Source organism: Drosophila tropicalis, unplaced genomic scaffold (assembly GCF_018151085.1).
Source record: "Drosophila tropicalis isolate 14030-0801.00 unplaced genomic scaffold, ASM1815108v1 contig_593, whole genome shotgun sequence".
Classification (NCBI taxonomy): Eukaryota; Metazoa; Arthropoda; class Insecta; order Diptera; family Drosophilidae; genus Drosophila; species Drosophila tropicalis.
The window spans coordinates 17,982,882-18,008,639 of record NW_027173070.1 but is presented as its reverse complement, the minus strand read 5'-3'; the positions used below and the strand labels follow the sequence as shown (position 1 = coordinate 18,008,639).

The 25,758-nt window shown below is 36.3% G+C and overlaps 1 protein-coding gene across 3 annotated transcripts; it reads left to right on the top strand.

Moving 5' to 3' along the window:
- The first annotated feature begins 127 nt into the window (after positions 1-127).
- On the top strand, positions 128-25,700 carry HnRNP-K (Heterogeneous nuclear ribonucleoprotein K). Of its 3 annotated transcripts, none has more exons than XR_011032316.1 (9): positions 128-311; positions 12,582-12,698; positions 12,766-12,822; positions 14,280-14,323; positions 15,495-15,567; positions 15,636-15,731; positions 23,377-24,324; positions 24,395-24,640; positions 25,198-25,700. XR_011032316.1 is itself a non-coding variant. In XM_068289979.1 (9 exons), the coding sequence occupies exons 2-9, from the start codon at positions 12,606-12,608 to the stop codon at positions 25,226-25,228; spliced, it is 1,512 nt and encodes a 503-aa protein (XP_068146080.1). In that variant the 5' UTR covers positions 132-311; positions 12,582-12,605; the 3' UTR covers positions 25,229-25,700. The 3 variants fall into 3 exon arrangements, 2 of the variants coding, with proteins under 2 accessions (XP_068146080.1, XP_068146081.1); XM_068289979.1 differs by having other exon boundaries at positions 132-311; positions 24,395-24,564; XM_068289980.1 differs by lacking the exons at positions 128-311; positions 14,280-14,323 and having other exon boundaries at positions 12,627-12,698; positions 24,395-24,564.
- The last annotated feature ends 58 nt before the right edge of the window (positions 25,701-25,758 follow it).

Below are 25,758 nucleotides of genomic sequence, written 5' to 3'. Positions count from 1 at the left end.
TAGCGTTTTTAGATACCACTATTTATCGATATTTTAGTATTTTTTTAATATTGGTATCGCCAGTATTGCCAGTGTGTTGGAAAGCCCCTATTTAGCCTCTGGCATCACCGCATTCTGTTAACACATTTTTCAAGTCTGTTAACTTTTTCTCCGCTCGTTTGTGTGTGTTTATATGCCTTGAAAATAATTAAAAATAAAAGTTCAAAATTTATTCTGAACACCACAAATTCGAATAAAAAAGCAAATTGTTGCAAGTGCTGAAAGTGCAAAACAGAGAAAGAACTAATAATACAACTACTGAGTTTTCCAAGGTAAGTTTTCCCCAGACGACGCTTAGCAAAGGCGAAAAAAAAGGAGGCAAGGAAAAAAAGAATTTGCGAGATAAATAAAAATGCAGGGACATGTGCGAAAGTGTGTGTGCGCGTTTGTGTTTAAAAGTGAATTTTGTGCGTTTTTCTGTGCATTTTACTGTGCACATCGTTTTTTCTTCGCTTGTGCCCATACATACAATTTGGGGAATTTTTTGCAGTTTCATTCCTCCCCCACCCCCCCTTTCCAATCACCCTGTTTTCTTTTAGCTTGCTTTTGCTCTTCTCCCCCTATTTACATTTACAACCACCAAGCCATGGAAGAATGCTTGCTGTTCTATTGCTCTCTCGCTTGTACCAATATAGGCCGGCTTCTAGCAGCCAAAAAGTAGAAGAAAAAAAGAAACGGGATACAGAGTCGTCGATGTTGTTGTTTTACGCGCGCGTGAAAAACATGAGGAGAAAGAGAGTGTAAGAGAGAGAGAAGGAGTGAGAGGCGGCAAATTAACCGCATGTGCCGGCGCATAAATATAATTATCTTTGTTTTTTCTCTCTTTTTCTTCTCTGCTTTTTCCAAGATAAAAATCAAAACAAAAAATACGATAGTTTCAAGCAAAAAAAAACTCCCACGCTTCTTCTCTGGCCAAGCTGAAACATCCGAAAGCAATAGCGAAAACCAACAAGTCGTGGGTTCATTGCTCCGTTAGAGACTTATTAGGAAAAAGAGGCTCCTAACCTATATTTTATTCATATTCTTTGTGTATGCTGCTCTATGGAGTTGTTGTTGTTGTTATTGGAAGCCTCTGCTGAAGCTGCGATTGCCAGACATAACAGTTGTTAATCAGCCAAAAGAGGGAGACGGAGAGAGTAGTGTGGCCAAAGATTGTGAGAGAGCGCGTGGGGAAAGATGCTGCGAAGCTGCTAAATAACTTTTGTTTTTGCCAATTTTCAGTTTCGGTTAATTCTTTTTTGCGAAAAAAAAAAAATATTTGTAAAATTCGCTTTTATTTGTCATATTTGGAATGTGTACGAATGTGACAAACAGACACATTGACTAACAGAGTGGTAGAGCGAGCGGGTGGTGGGAGGCCAGAGAGCAGCGTCTAATTTGTCTGGTGATGAGGCAATCTCAAAGATATTTGCGTCGTGCGTTCATTGACATTGACATGGATGCTGCTTTATGGAAGAATAAAAAGATAGAGAAGAAGAAGACATTCAATACTCATGTTATCGGCATTGCGACAAAAATGATTGATGAGATGATGATTTAACCTTTACTCTGTTGTAGGCGGGGATCTCTAACTGTAAGTCGCTATCTATAGAGTACTTTATCCCATTTCAGTTGTTGTTGCTCTCTGTCAAATTTTTTTCTTAATGCAATCAAACATCCATTGCCAATTATCCTAGTCTCGACTTTTAAATGCCCTTATCAATTTTGTAAATTTTATTTTACACCAAAATATTTGACGCAAAAGCAAATAAAATTCTTAGTATGTAATAATCAAGAAAAAAACGTCAAAGTCGATTTTGAAAAAAATATTTTTATAACAATAATACTAAAAAATAGATTCCAAAGATTCCAAGAACAATATTATTTATATTTATATTAATATTTTATATTTATATTTCTTCCTTGAAGAACATTTCTCCTAAAAGGCGCTATCTTTGGGCCAAAAGGCTTAATCTCTACAAAATAAAAACCTAAATTGGCAGCTGAAATTACATAAAATGGATTTAAACTTGGAAAGACATATAAAATATATAAGAAATTTAATAACAAAACCAAAAATTTTCAACAAGTTTTACTGCTAGATAAAAGACTTTTATCGCTTATTTATTTCACAATTTTTGCCAATATTTTGAATAAGGATTACATTCTTAATTTTATGTCTCAAATTTCGCCACCAAGTGCATGTACTCAACACAAATCGAATAGTAGCTGCTGCAAATATGTCTAAACATAAATAGTTTGTTTGCTATTACTATTGGCTCCTATGATTTCCCCAGATGCGGCCTAGATACAAAAAAGTGCCGCACCTTCTCGTCTATACTTACATATATATTTATGTATGTATGTGTATAAAATTTCTTAATATTTTATAATTTATCTTGTTTTTTATTGTTGTTTCTGTTTTGGTTTTTAGGCTGTGTTGCCCGCATTTCAATATTTCAATCAATTTCTCTATATACATACAAATATATGTTTCTGATTGGGAAGAAAGAAATATATACATATATATACGGGTCAAATCTCTCTATTTTAACTTTTGTGTTGTGTTTGTTCCTTCAGTTGAAAAATCTGACTTTTTTCTCTCTCCCTCTTTGTTTAGAGATTAGTTTTTAGTTAGTTCTGTGTGACGTCATGGCTGTAATTAGAGATGCAACTAAATTGAATGTGACTTTTTGTGTTGTTCGTTAGGGTTGTTTGTTGATTTGAAATAGGATTCCAAAATATCATATTATAACACTAAAAAACAAAATATTTGCTCATGTGATTAACCGATTCGGATTTAAGCTATTACATTTGTAACGAATTTGCTACATTCATAAAATAAAATAGGAAATTTTCGAAGTGGTCGTACAATTTCGATAAATCTTTAAACTACTTATGTACTTTCTTAGCCTAAAATCTTAATTTTTCGAAAATATATTCTCAATCCGTCCATAATGTGTATTCCATTAAAGTAGTTTTTAACTATTAACTGATTAACTACCTCAAAATAGATAAAACTAGATTGAACTGAAATTGATTGAAATAAACTTATTTAATTATAATTTTTATTAAGAATATGTTGAATATGTTTCCATTCACTTTTCTCGAAGTGAGTCAAACTTACTTATTTTGTTCACTTGCTCATACTGCTGCTCACTTGTTCAGTTGTTCCTTTTGCTTAGCAAAGGCATGTTGAGCTCTATTTTCATTATTGGGAACTATTTTTCACCAATTGAAATCATTATTCATCATGATTCTAAAAATTGTGCTATATTTTCTCTTCTTACCTGGCCTCTTTTTTTTTTTTTTTGGCAACTTTTGTCAAAGTTTAAGTGACATTTCTGCGTTGTCAGTCTCAAAATTGTTGGCCTCAAACCCCCAAGCTCATCTCTAAATCTGTAAAACTCTTCCACACTGCCACCCCCTTTGCCGTTCTTCTTCGCGGATGTTGCTTCTAAATATTTTTTCACATTTTTATCGTCGTTTTTGCTTTGACAACGTTAAAAACATGTTCCGCTTTCAAGTATTTTGATAGCCTTTTTTTTGTGTTTTGTTTTTGCTTTTTCTTCAGACGAAATGACAAATGTTGTTGTATTTTTATGCAAATTTGTTAAACAAAAAGAAAAAAAAAAACGTGTTGTGCTTGTCTTTTGCCCTGCCTCTAATAAATAAACATATCAACTAAAAATGCCAACCTTGATTTTGTACATTAACAAAATGAAATTTCATATTGTCTCGTATTTTACTAGTTAATTAATTAACTAGATAGATTGCTTAGACCAGACAAGATGCAATTGGTTCCAGAGTGAGACTCATTAGTGTTAAGAGAACGAGAAAGAAAAAAAAAAGAAGGCCAGACGATAACAAGGCAAGCCAAAAGAGATATAGAGAAGAGTGAAGGGAAATGGGAAAAAGAAAAACTACTTTTCAATCGAAGCCTTTTAATAATTCACAACAATTTTGGTTGTGGGTGTTTTGGGGGTTTTTGGGGAGAAGGAATAAGAAGAAAAAGAAGAGACAAAGTTCTTACTAAAGTCGGTAGAGCAACCAACAACACATACATACACACACACACACACACACACGTACACGCCATAAGCACATTAGTTATTAGCGCAGGGACCAAAGCCACAGGAGGTGGATGATGATGTCGATGAAGAGTGTGAGGTAGAGATAGAGAGTAAGCGAGAGCGGGGACGGAAGGACGAGGCAAAACGGAGACACGCGATGGCTTGCCTGCCAACCTGCTTGCCCATGCGCTGACATGTCCATAAAAAGCCTTGAAGTGGCCACACACAGACAGACAGACACATACACACAGCGTGGCAGAGCGGGGAGGGAAGGACGAACGTATTCTATCTATTTTTCCCAGGGACGCGGGGTGGCGGGACAATATGAGAATTGTCAATTGTGTGTGCATTTCCTACTTCCTTCCGACTATGCCGCCCGCCCCTTCTCCGGCCCTTTGCACATTCCATCTCTTCACGTTCCCTTGCCTCTGTTCGTCACTCTTTTTTTTTTTATTTCGTAGCCAGTTTGCGTGGTTTGTTAGGTGGACTGGACACATTGTGGACGTCCATTAGCTGTTTTTCCGCTAAATTATAGAGTTGGAAATGCGCATATACATATGTAGAGGTACCTACCACATATACCTAAAGGGAAGAAACTATCGGTAGGCGTGTCTCTGCATCAGGTCTCTCTTATTTCTCTACATACAGTGGCTCACAGCTTATTTCGTGCAGGGGTGCAGTAAAACTTTAACAGCGTGTACCTCTTAAACTATTGAAGATATCAAAAAAATTTAAATGCAGTTTTATTTAGTGATCATTTATACTATATTTAGGTACTTTATTGTTTTTCTTACTTATAAAATAACTTTTAAAAATTAAAAAAATGAACATTGGTGGCTTTTTCTATGTCACAGCTTATTTCGTGCACTGCACTTAACCTTAGAAATTATTTTAAACAAATTAATATAGTATTTGGTTGGACCCCCATTTTGTTTAATGACCTCTTTAATGCATGTTTCCATCAAGGAAACCAACTTTTTTTGACTTTAGTGGATATTTTTCCATACTCTTCCATTAGTGCTTTTTTAAGGTCATTTTTATTGGAAATTGACCTTTTCCGGATGGTCACGTCCAATATTGCCCACAAATTTTCAATCCCATTAAGGTCAGGAAACTGGACATGAGGACTGACCACATCTGGGCAATCCCAGATCAACCAGGACTGGACAATGGCGGATTTGTGTTTTGGGTCATTGTCTTGATAAAAACGGAATCGGCCCTCTAGACCCAATTTCTCTGCACTTTGAAGTAAATTATCCTTTAAAACTGATAGATACATATGTCTGTCCATTGTTCCTTCGATCAAAACCAGGATTCCAACTCCCGAAGCCGACATGCATGCCCAAACCATGACACTTCCACCGCCATGTTTCATAGAGGGCTCATAGTGTAGAGTAACATTTGCCAAGGATCATGTTTCCCGCTCAATTTCTTTCTGGAATGAAGTAATATATGCAGATGAATCCAAATTCAATATCCTTAGGTCGGATTCGATGCAATATGTTCGGCGCCAACGAAATACCGGGCTTCATAATCAGAACTTAAACCCCACTATGAAACATGGCGGTTGAAGTGTCATGGTTTGGGCATGCATGTCGGCTTCGGGAGTTGGAATCCTGGTTTTGATCGAAGGAACAATGGACAGACATATGTATCTATCAGTTTTAAAGGATAATTTACTTCAAAGTGCAGAGAAATTGGGTCTAGAGGGCCGATTCCGTTTTTATCAAGACAATGACCCAAAACACAAATCCGCCATTGTCCAGTCCTGGTTGATCTGGGATTGCCCAGATGTGGTCAGTCCTCATGTCCAGTTTCCTGACCTTAATGGGATTGAAAATTTGTGGGCAATATTGGACGTGACCATCCGGAAAAGGTCAATTTCCAATAAAAATGACCTTAAAAAGCACTAATGGAAGAGTATGGAAAAATATCCACTAAAGTCAAAAAAAGTTGGTTTCCTTGATGGAAACATGCATTAAAGAGGTCATTAAACAAAATGGGGGTCCAACCAAATACTATATTAATTTGTTTAAAATAATTTCTAAGGTTAAGTGCAGTGCACGAAATAAGCTGTGACATAGAAAAAGCCACCAATGTTCATTTTTTTAATTTTTAAAAGTTATTTTATAAGTAAGAAAAACAATAAAGTACCTAAATATAGTATAAATGATCACTAAATAAAACTGCATTTAAATTTTTTTGATATCTTCAATAGTTTAAGAGGTACACGCTGTTAAAGTTTTACTGCACCCCTGCACGAAATAAGCTGTGAGCCACTGTATGTACATATGTTTATTGAATCAGTGATGTTAACGTGACACGACTATTATTGGTAGGTTGAGAGAAAAGGACAGATGGAAAGGAGAGTCCAAAGATTTATTTCACCTTTTCCTAATAATGACAAAGCTTAAAAAGCATACATCCTTATTAATCATAAGCTCAGAACTTTTTTAAACCAAAATGTTCATAAATATGGGATTGATTTACTCCTTTTTGGATTATATTTTTGAGTCAGGACTTTATTTCTTGTCTTCTAATGATTTAAATTGAGCAATTGTCCGATCCTATGACTGTTTCGTGTCACGAGGCCGTCTCTAGCTTAGTATAGAACCAATGGGCAAAAATATGCTTCTCTTTCCAACAGAAAACCGCCGTCACCGCATAGTCGCTGCCCCTTCCCCTTCCCTTTGCTGCTCACCTCTTGAGTTGTATTACCGTTTTTTTGTGGTCAGAGCCCACCTGTGTATGTGTGTGTGTGTGTGTGTGTCCTGAGGGAGGAGACTTTATACGAAAAAAACAAAAACGAAAAACTTTTGGAGCGCAACTTAAATTATTATTATTTTTTTTGTTGTATTTTATTGTTGTCATGTTCATGTTTTTCTTGTTGCTGGTTTCATTGGGCGCGCGTGTGCTTACCGCCAAACGCTGTTGGTCCTGGTCTTGGTCCTGTTCCTGTCAAAAGCTATTTGAACAGGAAAATGTGGACAGCAATCAAATGATTTTCACATAATTGCTTACCTGTCATTTATGTCACTTTCAGAAAAACACCCCACAAAATACATATATCAAGCATTGAAGAGGGGGTGGAGGAAAATGGAGGGAGGGAAGCTGTAAATATTTGATTAAAGAGCTAACTTTCAATATTTCTCTCGCGCTGTTCCCTGCAATCAATTTGCTTTCAATTCTTCTGTTTTTACTCACTTCCGTCTTGTGGAAAGGGAAGACGAAAGAGGAGGTAGCAAAAACTTTCTAAAATGCCCAATGTCTGGTGGTTCTTTAAGCCTTAAGTCAGGCAATTGCCCTATAATTAGATCTCTGACCAAATGGTGGTTTGGTTTCGGGTGTGGGTTGCCACGCTGTCTTGAACGGCTGTTAAAACTCTCAGGCACAACATAATTAAGAATGCAACGTAAAACATTATAAATTGTCTATTAAATTTGAAGAAAAATTCAAAACCACATTGTGCGCCTGACATCGATAAATTTGTGATGGAATGTTGGGTGTATGTGGGAGCCCTTCCACCTGCTACTTGGACTGACATCCGAAACGTGGCCATTGCTTTGGCATCCTTGGATTTTCTGTCTATAATTGATTTTTAAGAAAGTTCCAATGGATCTTGGCGATTTCTTTGCAAATGAATAGGATACAGCTTGCTTTATTGTATTTGCTCTAATCAATTACCTATGTAGTTTAACTCAGATTATATGTAAGAAAAATGCCTTTAACATTTTTTTGTTTGGTAGTTAATTACAAAGTTTCTCGAATTCAAAAAATTTGTCTATCCTTGAAAAATAGATTTTGGTAAGATGAGTTCAACGCACTCAGCCGGATAGGTCCACCATATTATCTAGGGACTTCTCAGAATAACTTTACTTTCTAAGCTATTGTTATAAATGAATGTTTGTCAGTATAATCCAGTTATAACGACTCCGCTTATAATGTCCGTCCGGTTATAGTGACTAAATGAGTGATTGGTTGGTCCCAATACAAACTTATATGAAAGGGCATACGGTTAGTACGTCTTCCGAATATAATTCGGAAAATCGTCGGTCCCCTTAACCAGATTCCACTGTATAATGAATTGGCCAAGACTGTGCTACTATATCATTTAACTCCAATAATAACGATCGGTCGAAAAATAATATTGCTCAGAAAATACAAATCGTCAATATTATTTGGGAATATAAAATGCTTGTATTTGAATGTCTAACATTTAAATTTGTAATATTTAAATGTCTAACGCTTTGAGTGATAAACAGAATGTTTATAACAAAAGAACATTGTAAAAATCCGTTGAAAAGACAATTTTAGTGCAAAATCTGCTTCTTAAAGTCAACATAAATTAAAACTTTTTTGAAGTTTTCTATTTTCCACAAATGTTGAAATTTATGGAATTTCAGATAACTCTGGATCTAATCTAATCAATTTCTGTAAGTAAGTTGTCAAGTTCTGTAAAAATTTTCAACGAAAATTACACTAATTTGTTGGAATTTATTATTCTATGGGTAGTCTATACTATATAGCATTCAGGATCTTACACGTCAGTCATTTATAATGCTTTTTTGTGCTACAGGTCAAAGCAATTTGTTGCATTTCACATAGGTTGTTTAGTCTAAGAAAAAGTAGAAGGAGAGATGAGAAGTAAATGCAGTGTGTAGTAGGAGTCACTAAAATCTAACCTCGAACCTATTATTATAAATAGTTAAAGGGTTTAGCAGCGAAAAACCACGAGCCTCTGAATTTGTCTTGACTTGGAGAGGGACCCTCTAAAATATGCATAATGTGAAAACATTCAGCTGAATATTAATTTAAAATTCATATAGAGTGAGTGAGAAAGACCTGCAGTCGCATCTTTATGCATAGTTCCCAGATATGGTGGTTTATATTGTTTTCAAAGACTTGATGGAGGGCTTCCTATTTGGTTATTAGCCTTAATACTAAACTGTGAATTCATTAATTCCCCCAACACCCACTATCTAAAGGCAATTACTATATAATTTTCATATATGTATGTACAACTTTATATACAAATGTATATGATAATGGGATATGTGGATTGACATGGAGGAGTAGAATGAAGAGGAGGATATTATATAATATTGTTCCACATACTCGGTTTGCCTTTCTTTCTCTCTCTCTCTATCTACATATATGTGTGCAGAATGGTTATAATGCATTTCTGTCTACATACAATTTGTCTCTATATTTTTCTATCCCTTATCTATTTGGATATTTTTCTGTTGTGGTCAATTTTTTGGAGACAATTAGCTTTCAGGTCTCTACTGTGGTTGCCTAGTGATCCTTTCAATCCATAACTTAACATTTCCCCTTTTACGATGTGTCCTGTCACTACACATTCAATACATTTGTACGATTTCTATTGGTCAAGCCATTTCCGTTTTTAACCAATTCTGTCTATAACATATCCTCATTGGCCAGAAAACTTTTTCAAAGGATTTTCACCTTTCGGGTATAAATAGTGGCGATTTCTGGGAAAATGTATTCATTAGTTTTTATACAGTTCATCAAGTAAGAGCTTCTTCCCGTGGTCTCTTTCGATTTCCAAATTCTATTCTTGTTTAGTGAACAGAAGTGATTATTATTATATAACCAATCCATCATATCCTATAGTTCCATATATAGTGTGTGTCAAATATACAACAAAGACAATATGAAATTTAGTTGACATTTAGTGACAAAACTATAAAAAATCAACAGCCATTTTGTGATAATTCAAAAAAATTAAAAAGGTAAATGTTAAAAACTCTGAAAGTGTTTGAAAAAACTTATAAGTTTTTTAATTGAAACTGAATTTTCTCTGAACCCAAATTAATTCTATTACTTTACTTCTAAAAGTAACTACTAATTACCGAATACTTAGCAGAAAAACTATTCAGGTATTTTAGTCGTTTTAGAAGCAATTACATATATAAAATTGTATTATTTTATTATTATTATTATGAGTATAGGATATAGTTTTAAACTATCAACCTAACTATTTTTTACAAGCACTGCCAACTAAGGCCTTCGGCTTAGACGAAAACTACATCCATACACTAGCCTGGGATTCGAACCCGGATCCTCGTTGTTCAGTTGCTCAAATGACTGGGTCACTTAGACAACTCGTCTACCGAGGACTGCTGTATTATTTTAATTTTTCTTGCGAAAAGAAGAACCAACTGAATAATTAAAACCAAATGTTACGTCTAGTAATTGGAATTCCTTTGTTTAAATATCACATTTAGTCTTTGCTTCGTCATTTTTCTATATGTATTCTTATTTAATGTCTCAAAAATAGTAGGATCGACTTGGGAATTGACAGTTGAAAATATGAATTTTTGTAATTTACTTGTAAAATAGTCAAAGAATTTGTGACAAGATTAAATTTTATTGAATGTTCAGTATATCCTGTATATCAACCTGTTCATATTCAATTCAAATTCCTAAAAGTGCAATTAATATAACCTTTTGCTAGTTTAGTTGTTATCAAATTTCATAATTTGAATCGTACAACGAGTCCAAATCTACTTTATAAAATAACACAAGGGAGGAATTTCTGAAATATATTGTTAACAAACTTTATCCTCATATTCGATTAGAAGATCGATTGATCCATCGAGGTATTCAGGGTTAACATATTTGATCATGATTACTACAATCCAATATTATTTGCTGCCATAAACAGCCAATTCCATTCACTTGAAAGCAAGTGATCCCCCCCAGCGAAGCATTTGTGTATCTATTCTATAAATTGTAGCCCTTTTTTTTTGCCTTGCGCCGAAGTTTTCTCCCACACACAACATTCATTCACCTGAGTCAGAGTCCATTGTCTTTGCTGCTGCTGCGCTACCTTTTAATCTGTCGCCATTGAGGCTAGAATTGCTTGTGGCTGCTGCTGGACATATTTTTGACGACTTGACAATTGGAAAAAAAATCTGAAGTGCTAAAAAAAAAGAGAAGTAAAGTCAATAAGAGGGATTTGTTTACGTGCCTTTTTGGGCTTGTGGGTAGACAGTGCTCGTCAATTGTCTTACATTTTGTTTTTACCTACTTGTTAAAAAAAAATTAAATAAATAAATAAATTTTGTCTAAATTGGTAGGCAGACTTTATGATACTCTTTAGTTTATAATATTTAAATAGGCCTGTTTTTGAATTGTTTTTTAATATAACTTCGTTTCTATTTCCTAATTTTTACTAGGAGTGTCCTTGTTAAAATTTGGTAAGGATAAAAGGTTTAATTCTCTATTTGTTCGATTTTTCGAAGTCCAAAGTTTTGTTAATTAGAATAGATTTGCGTCAAATATAATTGTTATTGTTATTATAAGTATAGGATATAGTTAGTTGTATGTAACCATATTTTATTACAAGCACTGACAACTAAGGTTTAGACGAAAACTACATCCATAGACTAGCATGAGATTCGAACCCGGTTCCCCGTTGTTCAGTTGCCTAAATGACTGGGCCATTTAGACAACTCATCTACCGAGGAATAATAAATATAATTATTACAGCCTAAATCAAATTAAAATTATTATTTGTCTGATTAAGTTCTATCATCATCTTCTAAAACTAGTTGGGAATTGCAATAAATAAAGCGCCAAAAAGTTTGGCAAATGCAAGCTTTGACTAAAATTTATAAATGGTCGTAATCTCAACAGATAACATCTATCAAAAAGTTTTAAAATATGTATGTTCTAGTTTTAACATACTAACTTTTCGTAAGTTAGTTTTATTAGCTTTAGTCCGAATTACACTAATAATGAAACTTTTCACCTAACATCTTAAAATGGCTTGATAGTATTCATATATTCCTTGATGGGGACTTTATAGCTTACAATGACTCTTAATAGATGATTTAGTTCTAATTACAATTGTTGTGCATTTCTCTTAGACTCTTACTAACAAGAAGATCTCTGTTTAGTAAGCTCTTTCGTTTATTTTGTAAAGCACTTATCGACGCTTTGGCAATTTAATCTCACCCTATTGCACTCGATAGGGTATAACAAAACATAATATTGTTTTCTTCAAGCGTTGGCTGTTTGGTATTTTTTTAGATGAAGCATCGATGGAGGTAGATAGATAAATCAAGGCAGTGATCAGGGGGCGGCAAATCACTTTGCTGCAAGTCAAGTTGGGTAGATGCCACTTCCAATTGTAGGAAAAAAAAACTGAGACAAATGAACAGCAGAGCAAAAACACATAGCAAAGCCCAACAACCAGTTGAATTTGAAATGGAAACTGTGTGTTTTGTTGTTGTCTGTTGGAATTGTTTTATAATTGCGGCTTACAATAACAACAACTTGACTCTTGTCAACCCACAATGCTTGAAACACGGCGGCAGCTGTGTGTGTCTCATATTTATTTGACTTATTGTTAACTGATCCAATTCCAATTTCAGTTGCCCAGTTGCCTCTAAAGTTATCTAACCTACTACAGTGTCGACTAGGTGATTTATTGAGTTGTTTTTTTTTGTATTATTTTTGTAGGATCGGAACATCATTGAACCGACAATGAAACGTGAAAGTAGTGATGGTGATGCAGCCCAAGATCAGAAGCGGAATCGACGTAATGAGGAGACTGTACGAATACTAATACCAAGCAGTGTAAGTCGAAATATAATAGAATATTTTAACAAATATTTCATTAATTTATATCTCCTTCGATTTCTAGATTGCTGGCGCAGTTATTGGCAAAGGTGGACAGCATATACAAAAGATGCGAACTCAGGTACAAAAAAAAAGAGAACAAAAAAATATACAGAAAAAAAAAAAAAAAATTCGATATAAAAAATCGAAAAGCGTAAATGATATCACAAAAATTGAAGCGTCTAGTATTATTTAATTTTCACTTAAAAACAAAAACAGATATAAAAACAGTTCCTTAAATAAATTATGCTCTCCCGCCACATTTTTACCCTCCTCCAGCGACCAAGCTCAGCCCTCTGAAGAATAGTGTGTCTCTAATGTCTTGGCAGAAAAAACAAAAATTATAATAATAAACTCCAAACCACAAATTCCCCCCCCTTAAAATCCTTCTCCCCCCACCCCTTAAATCTCTCCCCCTCTCAAATCCTCTATCTCTCTCTCTCTCTCTCTCTCTTTCCATATATACATATATATATAAATCTCTTTATCTCTAGGTTGGGATATCTGAACCTGAAGAACATGCTGCTCACTAACTTTTTTCTCTCTCTTTGTTTGGCGGGTCTCTGCACTCTGCTTATTCTGTCTTTCTCTCTCTCTCTCTTTCTCTGTCTGTCTCTCTTTCACTCAATTCTCAAAAAGTAATATTTAGGCGCTCAAATATTTGTATATATATATATTAAAAGAAAAAAAAAAGAAATTGTTAAAAAAATCACAAAAAAAAAGGAAATACCGAAAACAATTTTACACGCTTTTTTAACCTGTTTTTTTTTTAACTAAATGAAAAATTTTCTCTCTCTTCTCTCTTTCTCTCTCTCTTACGCCCCATTATGTAACAATTTATTATAAATCGAATTGAATTGAAAATCGACCAAAATATACATATATATATATATATTCTGTATATATATCGTCACGCCCGCCCGCCCGTCTGCCCGCACTCATCACTCTGCACAACGTGTCTTCTGGGTCTCGTCTTCTATGGTTTATGTTTAACCCTATATATCTGAAATCTGAACTACTACTGGCCCGCCCGGAACTCCATAAATATATAAATGAAATGAAAAACAAAAACCCATCCAAAAACGATTGCCCGACCGAACGCCCGCCCGATCGCCCGCCCGTTTGCCCGATTTTGTACTCTTATATCTCTTTTTACACATATATCTATATATATATTTCTCTGTAAACTCCATGATGGGCTCACATACTATATATTCCCTATTGTTGTAAATCTTTTAAACAAAACAAAAAAAAAAAAAAACAAACTTTGATTTGGTTCCTGCTCCCTCAAATGGCGAACCGAACTATCTATGAAATCTGAATTATTTTCTCAACGCCCGATTATAATAATAAATGCCCGACTGACCGACCGCCCGCCCGCCCGATAATGCCCAACCAACCAACCAACCAACGCCCACCAAAAACAAAAACCAATCAATCAATCAATCAATCAAACGACCGAATGACCAACCAACCAAACAATCAACCAACCAACCGATTGCCCGCCCGCCCGTGTCTTCTTCGTCTCCAAAACAACAGTATCAAGCCACAGTGTCTGTCGATGATTCCCAAGGCCCCGAACGGTAAACCATATAATATGAAAAATCTCATTTTTTAATACCTTCTTAATTTTTTTTACGTACATATCTACCTACTCTACTATATACATTTATATATATAAAAATATATACTACTTATATGAAAAACACAAAAATATATCTTACAGAGATAGCCTTTAGCCTTAGGTTAGAAACTAAGAAAAACCAAGAATTGTATAATGGAAGAGATCGAATGTTGAGCTATCTCCGTATTTTTATATATTCGTATACCACCTACCTCCTATATTCTCTTTGAGATTTATTTTTTGAAATCAAAAAACAATTTTTTTCTTGTTGTTGGCCCGACCGAATCCGCCAAGTCCACCACCATTACCACCACCAACTCCCTTTTAATTCTCACTTTCTCGTACTTCGTACTCTTTCTCTCTATTTCTCTTTCTCTCTCTCTCTCTTTGTCTGCTCTCTTTTGCGTTGTCCTGTAATTTTGATGCTAGATTATTGTGATATATGATGATGATAATGATGAGACAAACAACATCTTAACTAAAACTTAATATGCAATACTAATTCTTGGCACTCAATCGATTAACCAATCAATTAATTAAACAAGATTTAACAGAAAATTCTTGCACGGCTTGAATTAAACTTTAAAAAAAAAATGTTATAAGTTATAGTACTAAAAATGGATATTATTGCCGTTTGCTGCTCCCAATTATATAGTATATATATTTTTGTTGGAAGGTTCTCCAATCCGATCCATCCCCCCCGTCTGTCCTTTGTGTGTGTGTGTGTTTCTGTGTCCTTGTTTTTGAAGCAAAACCCAAAAACGAATAAAAATCAAAATATTTCTGCTTCAACCCAAAAACTCTCTACTTTTCTCTGAAATTCTCTTTTTGTTGTTTTTTTTTTTTTTTTGTCTGTCACCTACTTCCGCTCTGTCTGTCACTCTCTTTCGCTCTCTTTTACCCCCCTCTCTGTCTCTCTATAAGTAGTTATTAAATTCAGTTTTAAAGTATATAAAATAATGCATTTGTAATTAATATGTATTCAATATAAATATGGTTTCTCCTTCCCTTTTTCTTTTTTTTTTTCTATTCTGATTCCACAAAATCTCTCATCACAAAAAAAAAAAACAAATACAAAACAAAAAATCACACCAACAAATTTTCTCTGCACGTTAAATATCCGAACACAGCACCATACAAATTTCGGCGGATATCGAATCGACATTGGAGATAATTACCGAAATGCTGAAATACTTTGAGGAGGTAAGTACAAAGTAATGCTGAAATGTCGTAGCCAATTACTAAAATTTGAATTTAAATGCAATTTACAGCGCGATGAAGACTTTGACGTGCGTCTATTGATTCATCAGAGTTTGGCTGGATGCGTCATTGGCAAAGGCGGCCAGAAGATCAAGGAGATTCGTGATGTAAGTACCATATTAAGTAGATTAGCTTGTACTTAAGTGCAAAATCATAAAAATATGCAGTACAAATGACTGATGATTGAATAGATTGTTAGACTTCAGGAATGGAAGTGCGACGTCTTCCTGGTTATTAAACCAAAATTAAATGTAATCGCACTAACACGTATGTCCTTTTAGAAATGCCCTCATCCGCATTTAAGGTTAGATTGATAGATTTTGAGAACGGTGGTGCCCCATAGACCTGGAAAACGGTCATCATAACAAAGTTTAAAGGAAGTTTAGACAAAAATTCATAGAAATCATGATTAACTATGATGAAGTCCATTCTGTAAAGTTAATAAAACTCTACAGAGTCGTCTAAGCCCTTTTAAACTAATACATAATTGATCAAGGAGTACTTAAGCAGGCTAACAAACAAAAGAAAATTAAATTGAGTATGAGAAAGTTGAAACTCTGAGGTTGTAAATTATTAATAGAACTTCTTAAAGCACTGGAATTAAGAAGTATTAATATCAGCTTTTTCTTTGGCAAAAACGATTCTGCCAAAAATGTTTGAATTGTTGTTCAAGTATTCGATTTTGAGTATCGAATTAAACTAATGATGTGTTATTAAATCGTTGTGAATCAAATGTTAAACATTTTTATAATGATAAAATAGGGGTTTAATAAAAAACATATGGTACAGTGATGAAATTTCTGTACGTCTTTATCAAGATGATTATTAGAACTTCACAACTTTTATTTCTTTTGTTCGGATGATCCTGTAAAACGGCATCGTGCTCACCGCAAACTCAGAAGATGCGTTGCCACGCATCCAAGTTTTAACAATAATACTATATAATACTGTATATGAAACAAAGGTAAACTCAACAATATTTTCGTTTATTGAAAATAGTACGAACAAAAGATTCAAAAAGCCTGCGTATTCGAGTATCCGAAATTCGGCATCTGGCAACACTATCTCAATAATTTGACAGCTACTTTCTGCTATAATCCGGCTAAAAACATAAATTTTCTTTTGTTAATTACACAAAAACTTCAAAATAAATCGTTAAGGCTCACTTGAGCTAGTGCTCTTTCGTTTGATACCAAATTTATGTAGTTTAAGCGCGTTTTGGGCCCGAGTAACTTAAGTAAATATTTACCAAAACAAATAGTCCCTTTTTATTCATATCCTCAGAAGAAATGGTTAAAAATCTGATTTTTTTGAGCTTTAAAACCTTAACAACCCCATTGAAGAGATAGTTCCAAAGTTTATGTAACAATCATTTGACAATATATTCTAATTACAGGTTTTTATCTAGTTTAAACAATGAGAGGTCTTCTCTGTATATTCGACTAGCAGAAATCAACTAGAGTTAAAGGAAGTCACGATGTCATTAATATGGCGTTTTGTTTGTCCTGTTCAGCTAGCCAAGCGTAACTTGTTCCTTCGTATGTATGTGTGTGTGTGTGTAATGAAGGCCGTTAAAGAAATAATTCTCTTGTTATTATGATTATTATTATGTTATGCTAGAGCAGGCAGCAGAATTACATATCCTAATTGTCGTACTATACATATAAAGGTAATACATACAAACATGCATACAAGAATGTACGTATGTATGTATGTATGGACAATAACCCGCATTCAGTTAAGAGACATGTTTTTGACGTTTTACCAGAGGAAGGAGCCGCAGAAGGTAGAAAGAGTTCTACTCTGCCTCCTTTTGGTTCATTCCTTTCAGTCACGTGAAGTTGAAGCCCGTCAAACATATAACATTTCAATGTGTGTGTGTGTGTGTGTGTGTATTCTGCGCTTCGATAGATTCACAAACTTTTCATACATACCTAGAGCTGGGGGTAAACACGTAAGACCTGAGCCACATAGTTTCATGGGAAAGAATTTAACTGTTGGAGACGACAGGTATACACACACACAAACACACATGCACTCACACACACATGCCATAGAGATCGAGACTGACTGCATCTGCTGCTGACATCTACTTCGGTGAGTGGTGCTGCGGCCGGCTCTTTCATAACGCACTTGGTACCACAACCCTCTCAGACTGTGTGTGTGTCGTCCTCCTGCTCGGCCCCCTGGTGGAATGTGTTTTCATCATGACCATTTGAAGTGTTTTTCAATTGCACACAAATCCTGGAATCAATTGCCGTCTTTTCTGTCTATCTATCTCTCTCTGGCTCATTAATTAGCCATGAGTTGAATTGAGTTTTGTTGTAGTCGTCGTCGGAGTCGACGTCTGTGTCTCTGTGCCAAAAGTGGCTGCATTTTAATTGGTTTGAATGTACATATTTCATTTTCAACCTTTTTCTTTTTCTACTACTAGTCCTCGTCGTTTTAGTATATTTAATATTGCATACTTTTTAGCGTAAAGCAATTCCATTTTGTCTGTCTGCTGCTGCGTGCCAGCTCAGCCTTCCTGTCACTCCCTCTCTCAGTATGTCTCCACCAACTCATGCATATTCATATTTTTGTATGCTCCTCGCTATGGAGGTCAACAAGTCCTAGGCGGCAAACAAAGCGCAAAGCATCCTTAGTCCTAGCAGCTTCTTTTTCCTCTTTTTGCCTAACGTAGATGTGCCATGTCTTCGTTTGTTATTATAAATTTCTTAGTGTCGTCCTCTTCGCATCTCTCTTTTTGAATATGAAAATTGTTGCAGCTGTCGTCCTCGTCGTCCTTTCCTCCGTCTGCCAGCAGATGATCTTAATGCAGCCTTTTAAAAGATGGAGCTATACATACTTACTCACTCCTCCTCTCCTTCTCCTTCTCATGTACATATGCTGCTTGTCGTTTCTCCTCAACCGTTTGTACCTTTTTTCTCAGTGTGTTTCAAAAAGGAAGTCTGTCTGTCTCATCCATTTCTTTTTAGCTTTGTTGTGCTGTTGCTGCTTCTGCTGCGGCCAACTGGCTAAGCAGCTGTTTCCTTTGTGAATGGAAAGGTCTTTGGTCTTGTTTCTCTTTTGGCTCTCTCTCTCTGAGAAAAAAAATAAAGCCGGTTTCGTCGTTTGGTTAATGCCCAACAGGAGGTTATCTTTCTTGGCAACGAATTGTGTATATGTGGGACAGAAGAGCAAAAAAGGACATCAGATAATAGAATGTTTCGAAAAACTAAATGCAAATGTTTGAATATGCAAAATTTTGATGCTATCAAAATTAACAAATCATCAAGGTCTTTGAGTTGTTTACTTAGAAGATAAGATCCTAATGGTTGAACTAAACATAAAGAAAGTTATAAATTTCATTAACATTTTTAACTGCTCACCGGGCACTTCCCTATAGACACTAGAAACATCTCCTATCCGAATATTTAGTTTTGGAAAGGATAAGGTTGTGGGGGGCGTATTAACTGATCTCGCTTTAGAGTGGATAGTGGATATGATAACAGATATTGCTATGCTATTGCTACTACTGCTATGTATTCTGCAAATCGGGCAACACTTTGCACCCCATTCGGTCCATGGTACAATGTCTAGCCTTGACATGCCTTTCTTTAGGAACCATTTTCCTTATATGCGCTAGAAGTTTAGCAGTTTTTTGTCTCGAGGCTCTGGAGGGAGGCTAATTTACAGGACTGTAGGGATAAGTTGGTTGTGAAATGGCAAAAAACAAGGACAATTTGTACTCCTTCAGTTTTCCGCATACATTTGAAGAACTCGGCAAAATAAACTGTGAAATAAAGAACCTAATAAATTGTCCTTTATTTATTGGATTGGCTTTATTGTCAATATTAATATTTAGCTTAGAGATTAAGATTAATATCGAAATGGTTCACATTTATCCTAGAAGAACAGATTAACTTTGTTATTGTGGCCGTTGTGAACTAAAATTTCATTAAACAAAATGAATAAAAAGGAGAATATAATTAAGTGAAAATTGTAACTTTGTGTTAACTTTTTAAAGCGATTTATTTGAATTCTGTTAAGGTTCTGCAAGTTCTGCAAGTTTTCCTAGCGAAGGTCCTCCTAGTATATATGGAATGCCTTGTTCACCTTTCCCCTGGAGTAAATTTAAACACAGATGGATGTAGTTTTAGAACACATTTTCACAATGTTTCCGCACGCGTGCATTCGTTCGATCATGTTACAAAGTGTGTGTTATCCATTAAATTTTGTTGTCCTGTGCCATTGATCCGTCCGATGGCATCTGCGCGGTAACAAAACTAATAATAATGAGCAGCAGCAGCAGCTGTTGGGCTCATCTCCTACTCTTCTTCTCCTCCCCCCGCTCTCGCTCTCGTTTTGATCCTGCAAGCGACGTGCAGCCGTCGTTTTTCATTGTATTTTTCGGTGAATCCGAAGTAAATCCAAAAATTGCCTTTACCAAAATGCAGCGTGCCAATGGCAGTTTAAATTTTTCCTTTTTGCTTTTAATTCTCATTGTCGTTTTCTACCTTCTGCTTGCTCTTCTGCCTCTCTGCCTAAGGCTTACAATTGTTGCTTTGCCTCTTTCTCTATCTTCGCTGTTGCTGGCTCTCTCCCTCTTTTAATGAATGCCTAACAGGTGCTACTCACACTACGGTAACATATTCAAGTGTGTGTGTGTGTGTGCGACATTCCTTTGCCTAGAAGGCAGCTGTAAGAATGCCGGCCGCCCGTTTCCCCCTCCTTCCTCTAACTATCTATCTGCTTCTTCTTCTTCTTCATTAAGGACATCTGTTTTCTTGACATATTTCTGGAAAAACTTTGATCATGTTGATTAAGAAGTTTTAGTTTGCTCTATTTGAAGGTGAATGAAAATAGACATGCCGCAGAAAAAAAAACACGATGAGAAGGGGGAAAGACAACGAAAAGATGGAGGAGGAGTGTAGAGCCAACGAGAGAGGGTGAGATAGAGAGGCCTTCTTAACAATATCCGGTTTAGGTTTTGCGTATGTTCTCAACATTAAATTAGTTGTTGCTTCCTGTTCCTTTATACATTTTTTGTTTTGTGTGGCAAAACTGTGGGAGAAAGGGAGAGCAAGAGTTCTCTCAGAGGCAGGCAAGGGGAAGACATGTCAGTAGCAGTTAATACTTGTACACTGTACAGTGGGTAAACATTTAAACGAAAACTTTTTCAATTAAATAAATAAGAAAAAAATTAAGTGGCTTGCATTTTGAGTTTAATCGCAACTTTAGCTTTTACAAACTTTTGTAATTGCAAAATGCTTAAACATCACGTTTCTTGGCTTAATACACTACAGAAAATTATAATCCCTCCGATTTGTTGTCTGATGAGGATTATTTACCATTTAGTTTATTAGTCGCTTCCTTTCTCTTCTTCTCAGTTGGACTTGCCTAATGGTTTGTCTTTACAGGGTATTTTTGAAGTCTCTTAACTCTTAAGATTTCTTGTGTTTGCATATCAATTTATGTTGGACAAATCGTTTGCTCTTCCTTTGCCTAAATTACAGTTTTGCGCTCTTTTTTTTATATAGAAACTTGTATAGAAATTTATGTGAACCGGAGTAGTTTTGTCAAGAAGTTGTTGGATTTTGCTTATTATTTTATTTTGCGGCAAGTTCCTGCGCATGCGTTTTGACTCAAGAATAAAAAAAAAAAAAAAAAAACACACAACAAATAATAAATAAATAAATAAGAAAGAAAGATAAAATATATATATATTTGTGTATATATTTTTGAATATGCCAAAAATAAAGAAAAGGAAAAAATTGTTAAGGCGAAAAAATACACCGGTTCCGTTTTTTCCCCTGAGCAGCAACAGCAACAGCAGCTGCCATCCATTATACAGCAGCCTGCTGCGTATCCTACAACAACTACAACAACAGGAGAGTACTAAATGCCTGTCTCAGCCTGCTGCTGCTGCTGCTGCTAACTGTGCTCTCTCTTGTTCTCGCTGTCGCTTTGCTCTCTTTGCCTTATGCTGCTCTGCAGCGTTGCTGCGCTCTCTCTGGCTGGCTATGTCGTTGGCGTCGTCGTGTCCTTACATGGCAACTGGCAAACGTTGAACCCAATTAGTTCAACATTGAAGCTGGTCGTGAACAGTTAACCGCCGCTCCTCATCCAACTCTCTGGATTCTTTCGGTGCACTTCGTGTGGCAAAACTGTGAAATTGTGTCAAATAGAGAAATTAAACAAAAAGAACAACAGCCAAAAAGTTTGAAAAAAGAAAACAAAAACAAAAAAACGGAAATAACTTTTCAAGGTACAACAACAAAGTTTTAAATTTCTTGCATTATTTGGTGACAATGCTCACTTTAAGCTCTCGCTCTCTGTTTCTCTCAAGTGTCAACCCAAAAGCATGCTAAGCTTTTTTTTCTTTTCTTATTTTATCTATGTGTGTCACACGCATACTACTCACACACACACACACCCAGCGATAAAGACAAAGAGTCGTCTCCTTTTATATTCTAAATATGTTGTCATGTTTAAATTTAATAATAAAATTCAATGACTCACTCCACTCCCCACAACCATCGTCCTTCCCATTTTTAATGGAGATAACAGAGGGACAGGGAGAAGGGGTAGAAGAAGCACTTTAGTTAAATTTTTGATGTCGCCATTGTTGTCTGGGGGCTCAGTACACACGCAACGCAACGAGTTGTCGCCTATAGGGGGTTAGTTGGGGACATGGTGGAAACTACAAACATGACGCAGCATTTGGTCATTTGGCCACACACACACTCACACACAAAGGAAGAGAAAACACGCAATGGGCTTAGAAATGATGCAATCATCGAGGCATAAACTCCAAAAGAAAAAAGAAAGGAAATGGAAACTAGGAGCCAGCAGCAGGGAAAAAATTATGGGGATGGGGAATAGGTGGGGGCTCGACAGGAAGCCCGCCTGATAGGCATATCAAGGAAATCAGTTTGTTGTTGTCGGTCTCACTCAATCTCTCTCCTTTTTCCTCTCTCGTCGCGTCTCTACCTCTTAAGTGGCTATCGAATTTCACATTTACACTTCCGCTGCAGACAAACACATGCACTGATGATGGGAGAGGGGTTGCAAAGAGAGAGGGAGGTGTCGAGAGAAGAGGGGCACTTCCTGTCACTTTACATTTTTTCGGGTAGCAAAGAGGAAGAAGAAGCGCAACCAAAGCCACGCGCAGCTGCCTGGCAATGATGACGAAATGTGGACGCAGGTAGAGACGATGCTTCTGTTTGATACCTTTTCATTTTATTTTTTTTGTCGTCCTGTCAGTCAGCAACAGCAGCAGCAGCAGCTGCTTTTGCTAAGGATTCCCACACACATACACACACAAACAGTAATGCAGTGGGGGGTCAGTGTCATGGTCAAAATTGATTTAAACCTTCATATGAACCTTGACCAAGCGTTATTCTTGTTGCCTTAAGAAGGCGCCCTTACTTTGTGTGTGTTCTTTTGGTTTCATTTTTTGTAAAATTCGTGGAAAAAATCACACTCCGAAAATGAAAAAAACGAGTTTCAATTTTCACATTGATTTCGTATAGCATAAGTCAAATGGCTGCAAAATCGAGCTGGATTGTGGTTTAGACACACTTGTTATACCTTTTTAGTATAGTAATAGATTTCAACTTGGATTTTTGAAGAAAACAAAATGGAATTACATATTTTCATAGCCTAAGTTAGGGGGCTCTACTACAAATGATAAGTAATTACAGTTTTTAAACGCTTATAACAGGTGGCAATACCTTCAACTAATTATTTTCTGTATTTCTTTTATAGCGCATTGGTTGCCGTTTCCTTAAGGTCTTCAGCAATGTGGCTCCACAGAGTACAGATCGCGTGGTCCAGACTGTCGGCAAGCAGAGTCAAGTCATTGAGGCAGTGCGTGAGGTTATTACCCTAACACGGGATACCCCCATTAAGGGGGCCATTCACAATTATGATCCCATGAACTTTGATCGCGTCTATGCCGATGAATACGGTGGCTATGGAACTGGCAGTGGCAGCACTCGTCCCAGCCAGCGAGGCAATAACCGCAATGGTGGTGGCGGCGGCGGATCTGGCAACGGGGGAGCCGGCTTTGGCAACAATGGTGGAGGAGGCGGCGGTGGAGGTCGCGGTGGTAGTGGTGGCCGGGATCGCTTCGGAGGCGGTGGTAATGGAGGATCTAGTAACCTAGGCGGTGGCGGCGGACAACGTGGTGATAATCCATTTATCAATCCGTGGGCCAACAATGGAGTTGGAGGCGGCGGTGGCGGTGATGTCGATGGCTTTGGCAATAATGGCGGAAGCTCTGGAGGATTTGGTGCCAATAGCTTTGGTGGTGGCGGCGGACCATTTGGTGGTAATAATTTTGGCAATAACGGTTTCGGCGGTGGCGATTTTGGAGGCAATGGCGGCACCAATTTCAGTCAGAATCAGAGTACCAACAGTTTGCCAAGCTTGAGTAGCTTCAACCCAAATCAAGGGGGCAGCGGCAATAGCCTACCCAGTTTGGGTAACTTTGGCCAGACACAAGGAGGCGGCAGCCTAGGCAATGGCAACTCCAACAGTGGATCCCTTGGTGGAGGCGGTGCTAATAACGGTGGTTCTGGCGGTGGTTTCAATGCCAGCGGTGGAGCAGGCAATGCTGGTGGTGGCGGCTCCAATGGCAGTTCAAATGCTGCAACTAATATTCCTCAAGGACATGATCCCAATAGTAGTACACAGGTTACCATACCAAAGGAGGTGAGTGATTATTAGTTTACCTCTCTCAGTCCTTTTAACTTAAGTTTTCGTTTGTCCTTTTTTTTTTTAGTTGGCTGGTGCCATTATAGGCAAAGGAGGTGGCCGCATACGTCGCATAAGGAACGAATCGAGTGCTTATATTACAATCGATGAGCCCCTGCCCAATTCAAATGATCGCATCATTACCATATCGGGCACACCCAAGCAAATACAAATGGCCCAGTATCTGCTGCAACAGAGGTTCGTGTCGCAATAAAATTAAAATCAAGTCTCTCAATCTCAATCAATCAAGAAATCAATCAAAACGATCCAACAAGTATGCCATCTCATATCTCTTAAAAAATCTCAATCAACAAAGTTCCATTTAACCCAATACACATACAAATCGTATCAATCAACATCCCTTCCCATCCATCGCGTGTGCTTGCTAAAATCTGTTTTCTCTTACCTACTGCAACTAACTCTTAACTTAACTCTGGGTTAACAATATAAAATAAAAATTGTGTGTGGTGGAATGCATTCCGTATGGAAGACTAGTGATTTTGTTGTTTGGTCTTTAATAAAATAACAATAAATCCCTTGTCTTCTTATGGCGTGTATTTAAAGCTCTTCATTTGTTTGTTTCGTTCTTTTTTTCCACAGTGCGCATATTAACAAAACAAATCGAAATACTAAAAAAATGTGTTTACTATGTTTACATTTCATTCAACCAAGACTTCTCCCTATTTCCATATACTAAATATATACATACATATACAGATACACAGATACACTTTTATCCCTCTATTTTCCTGCTCATTAAAAACTTTATTAATTAAATGCCAACAACAACTTTTTTCTTTCTCTTTCTCTCTCCCTGAATTCTTTCTACAGCGTTCACGAAAATGGCAGACGAAACATTTAAGTGGGCAACAACAACACCACCAACAACAACATTAACAATAACTCGATACTAACAACAACAACAACATGAATATTAAGAAAAGATGTGCTGCTTAAAATTTACACCCAAATCAACAACAACAAAAAGGAAAAGTCCAATATAAAGAAGGAGGAGAAGAGCCAGATGGGCAACGATGATGATGATGATGATGGAAGAAAAGAAGCGCCACCACCCCCAAAAATAATATATATATGGAAACAAGTAAGAAATCTTTTGATTTCTTTACTAAGTTTTAAGTAAAAACGGAAAATATCTTCATATATAAATATATATATATATAATCTATATATATATACATCTTATTACTATGTGTATGTGTGCGGCCATGTTCTTTAACGTCTAGGCCAAAAGGAAAGTCATCCTTTTTTGAAACAAAGAAATGAAAACAACTCTGTATATTAAGAAGAATGAACAAATAAAATATAAAGAATGATTGCTATGTTTTTTATATTAGAGAATACAAAGTCCAAAGAAAAAGGGAATAATATTAA

What these genes read in the sequence shown, in the direction of transcription:
- HnRNP-K (XM_068289979.1), top strand. Translation starts at nt 12,606, where the DNA reads ATGAAACGTGAAAGTAGTGATGGTGATGCAGCCCAAGATCAGAAGCGG. An exon ending in TACAAAAGATGCGAACTCAG is followed by an intron (nt 12,823 to 14,279) that starts GTACAAAAAAAA and finishes CCAAAACAACAG; the next exon opens with TATCAAGCCACAGTGTCTGT. An exon ending in TGCTGAAATACTTTGAGGAG is followed by an intron (nt 15,568 to 15,635) that starts GTAAGTACAAAG and finishes TGCAATTTACAG; the next exon opens with CGCGATGAAGACTTTGACGT.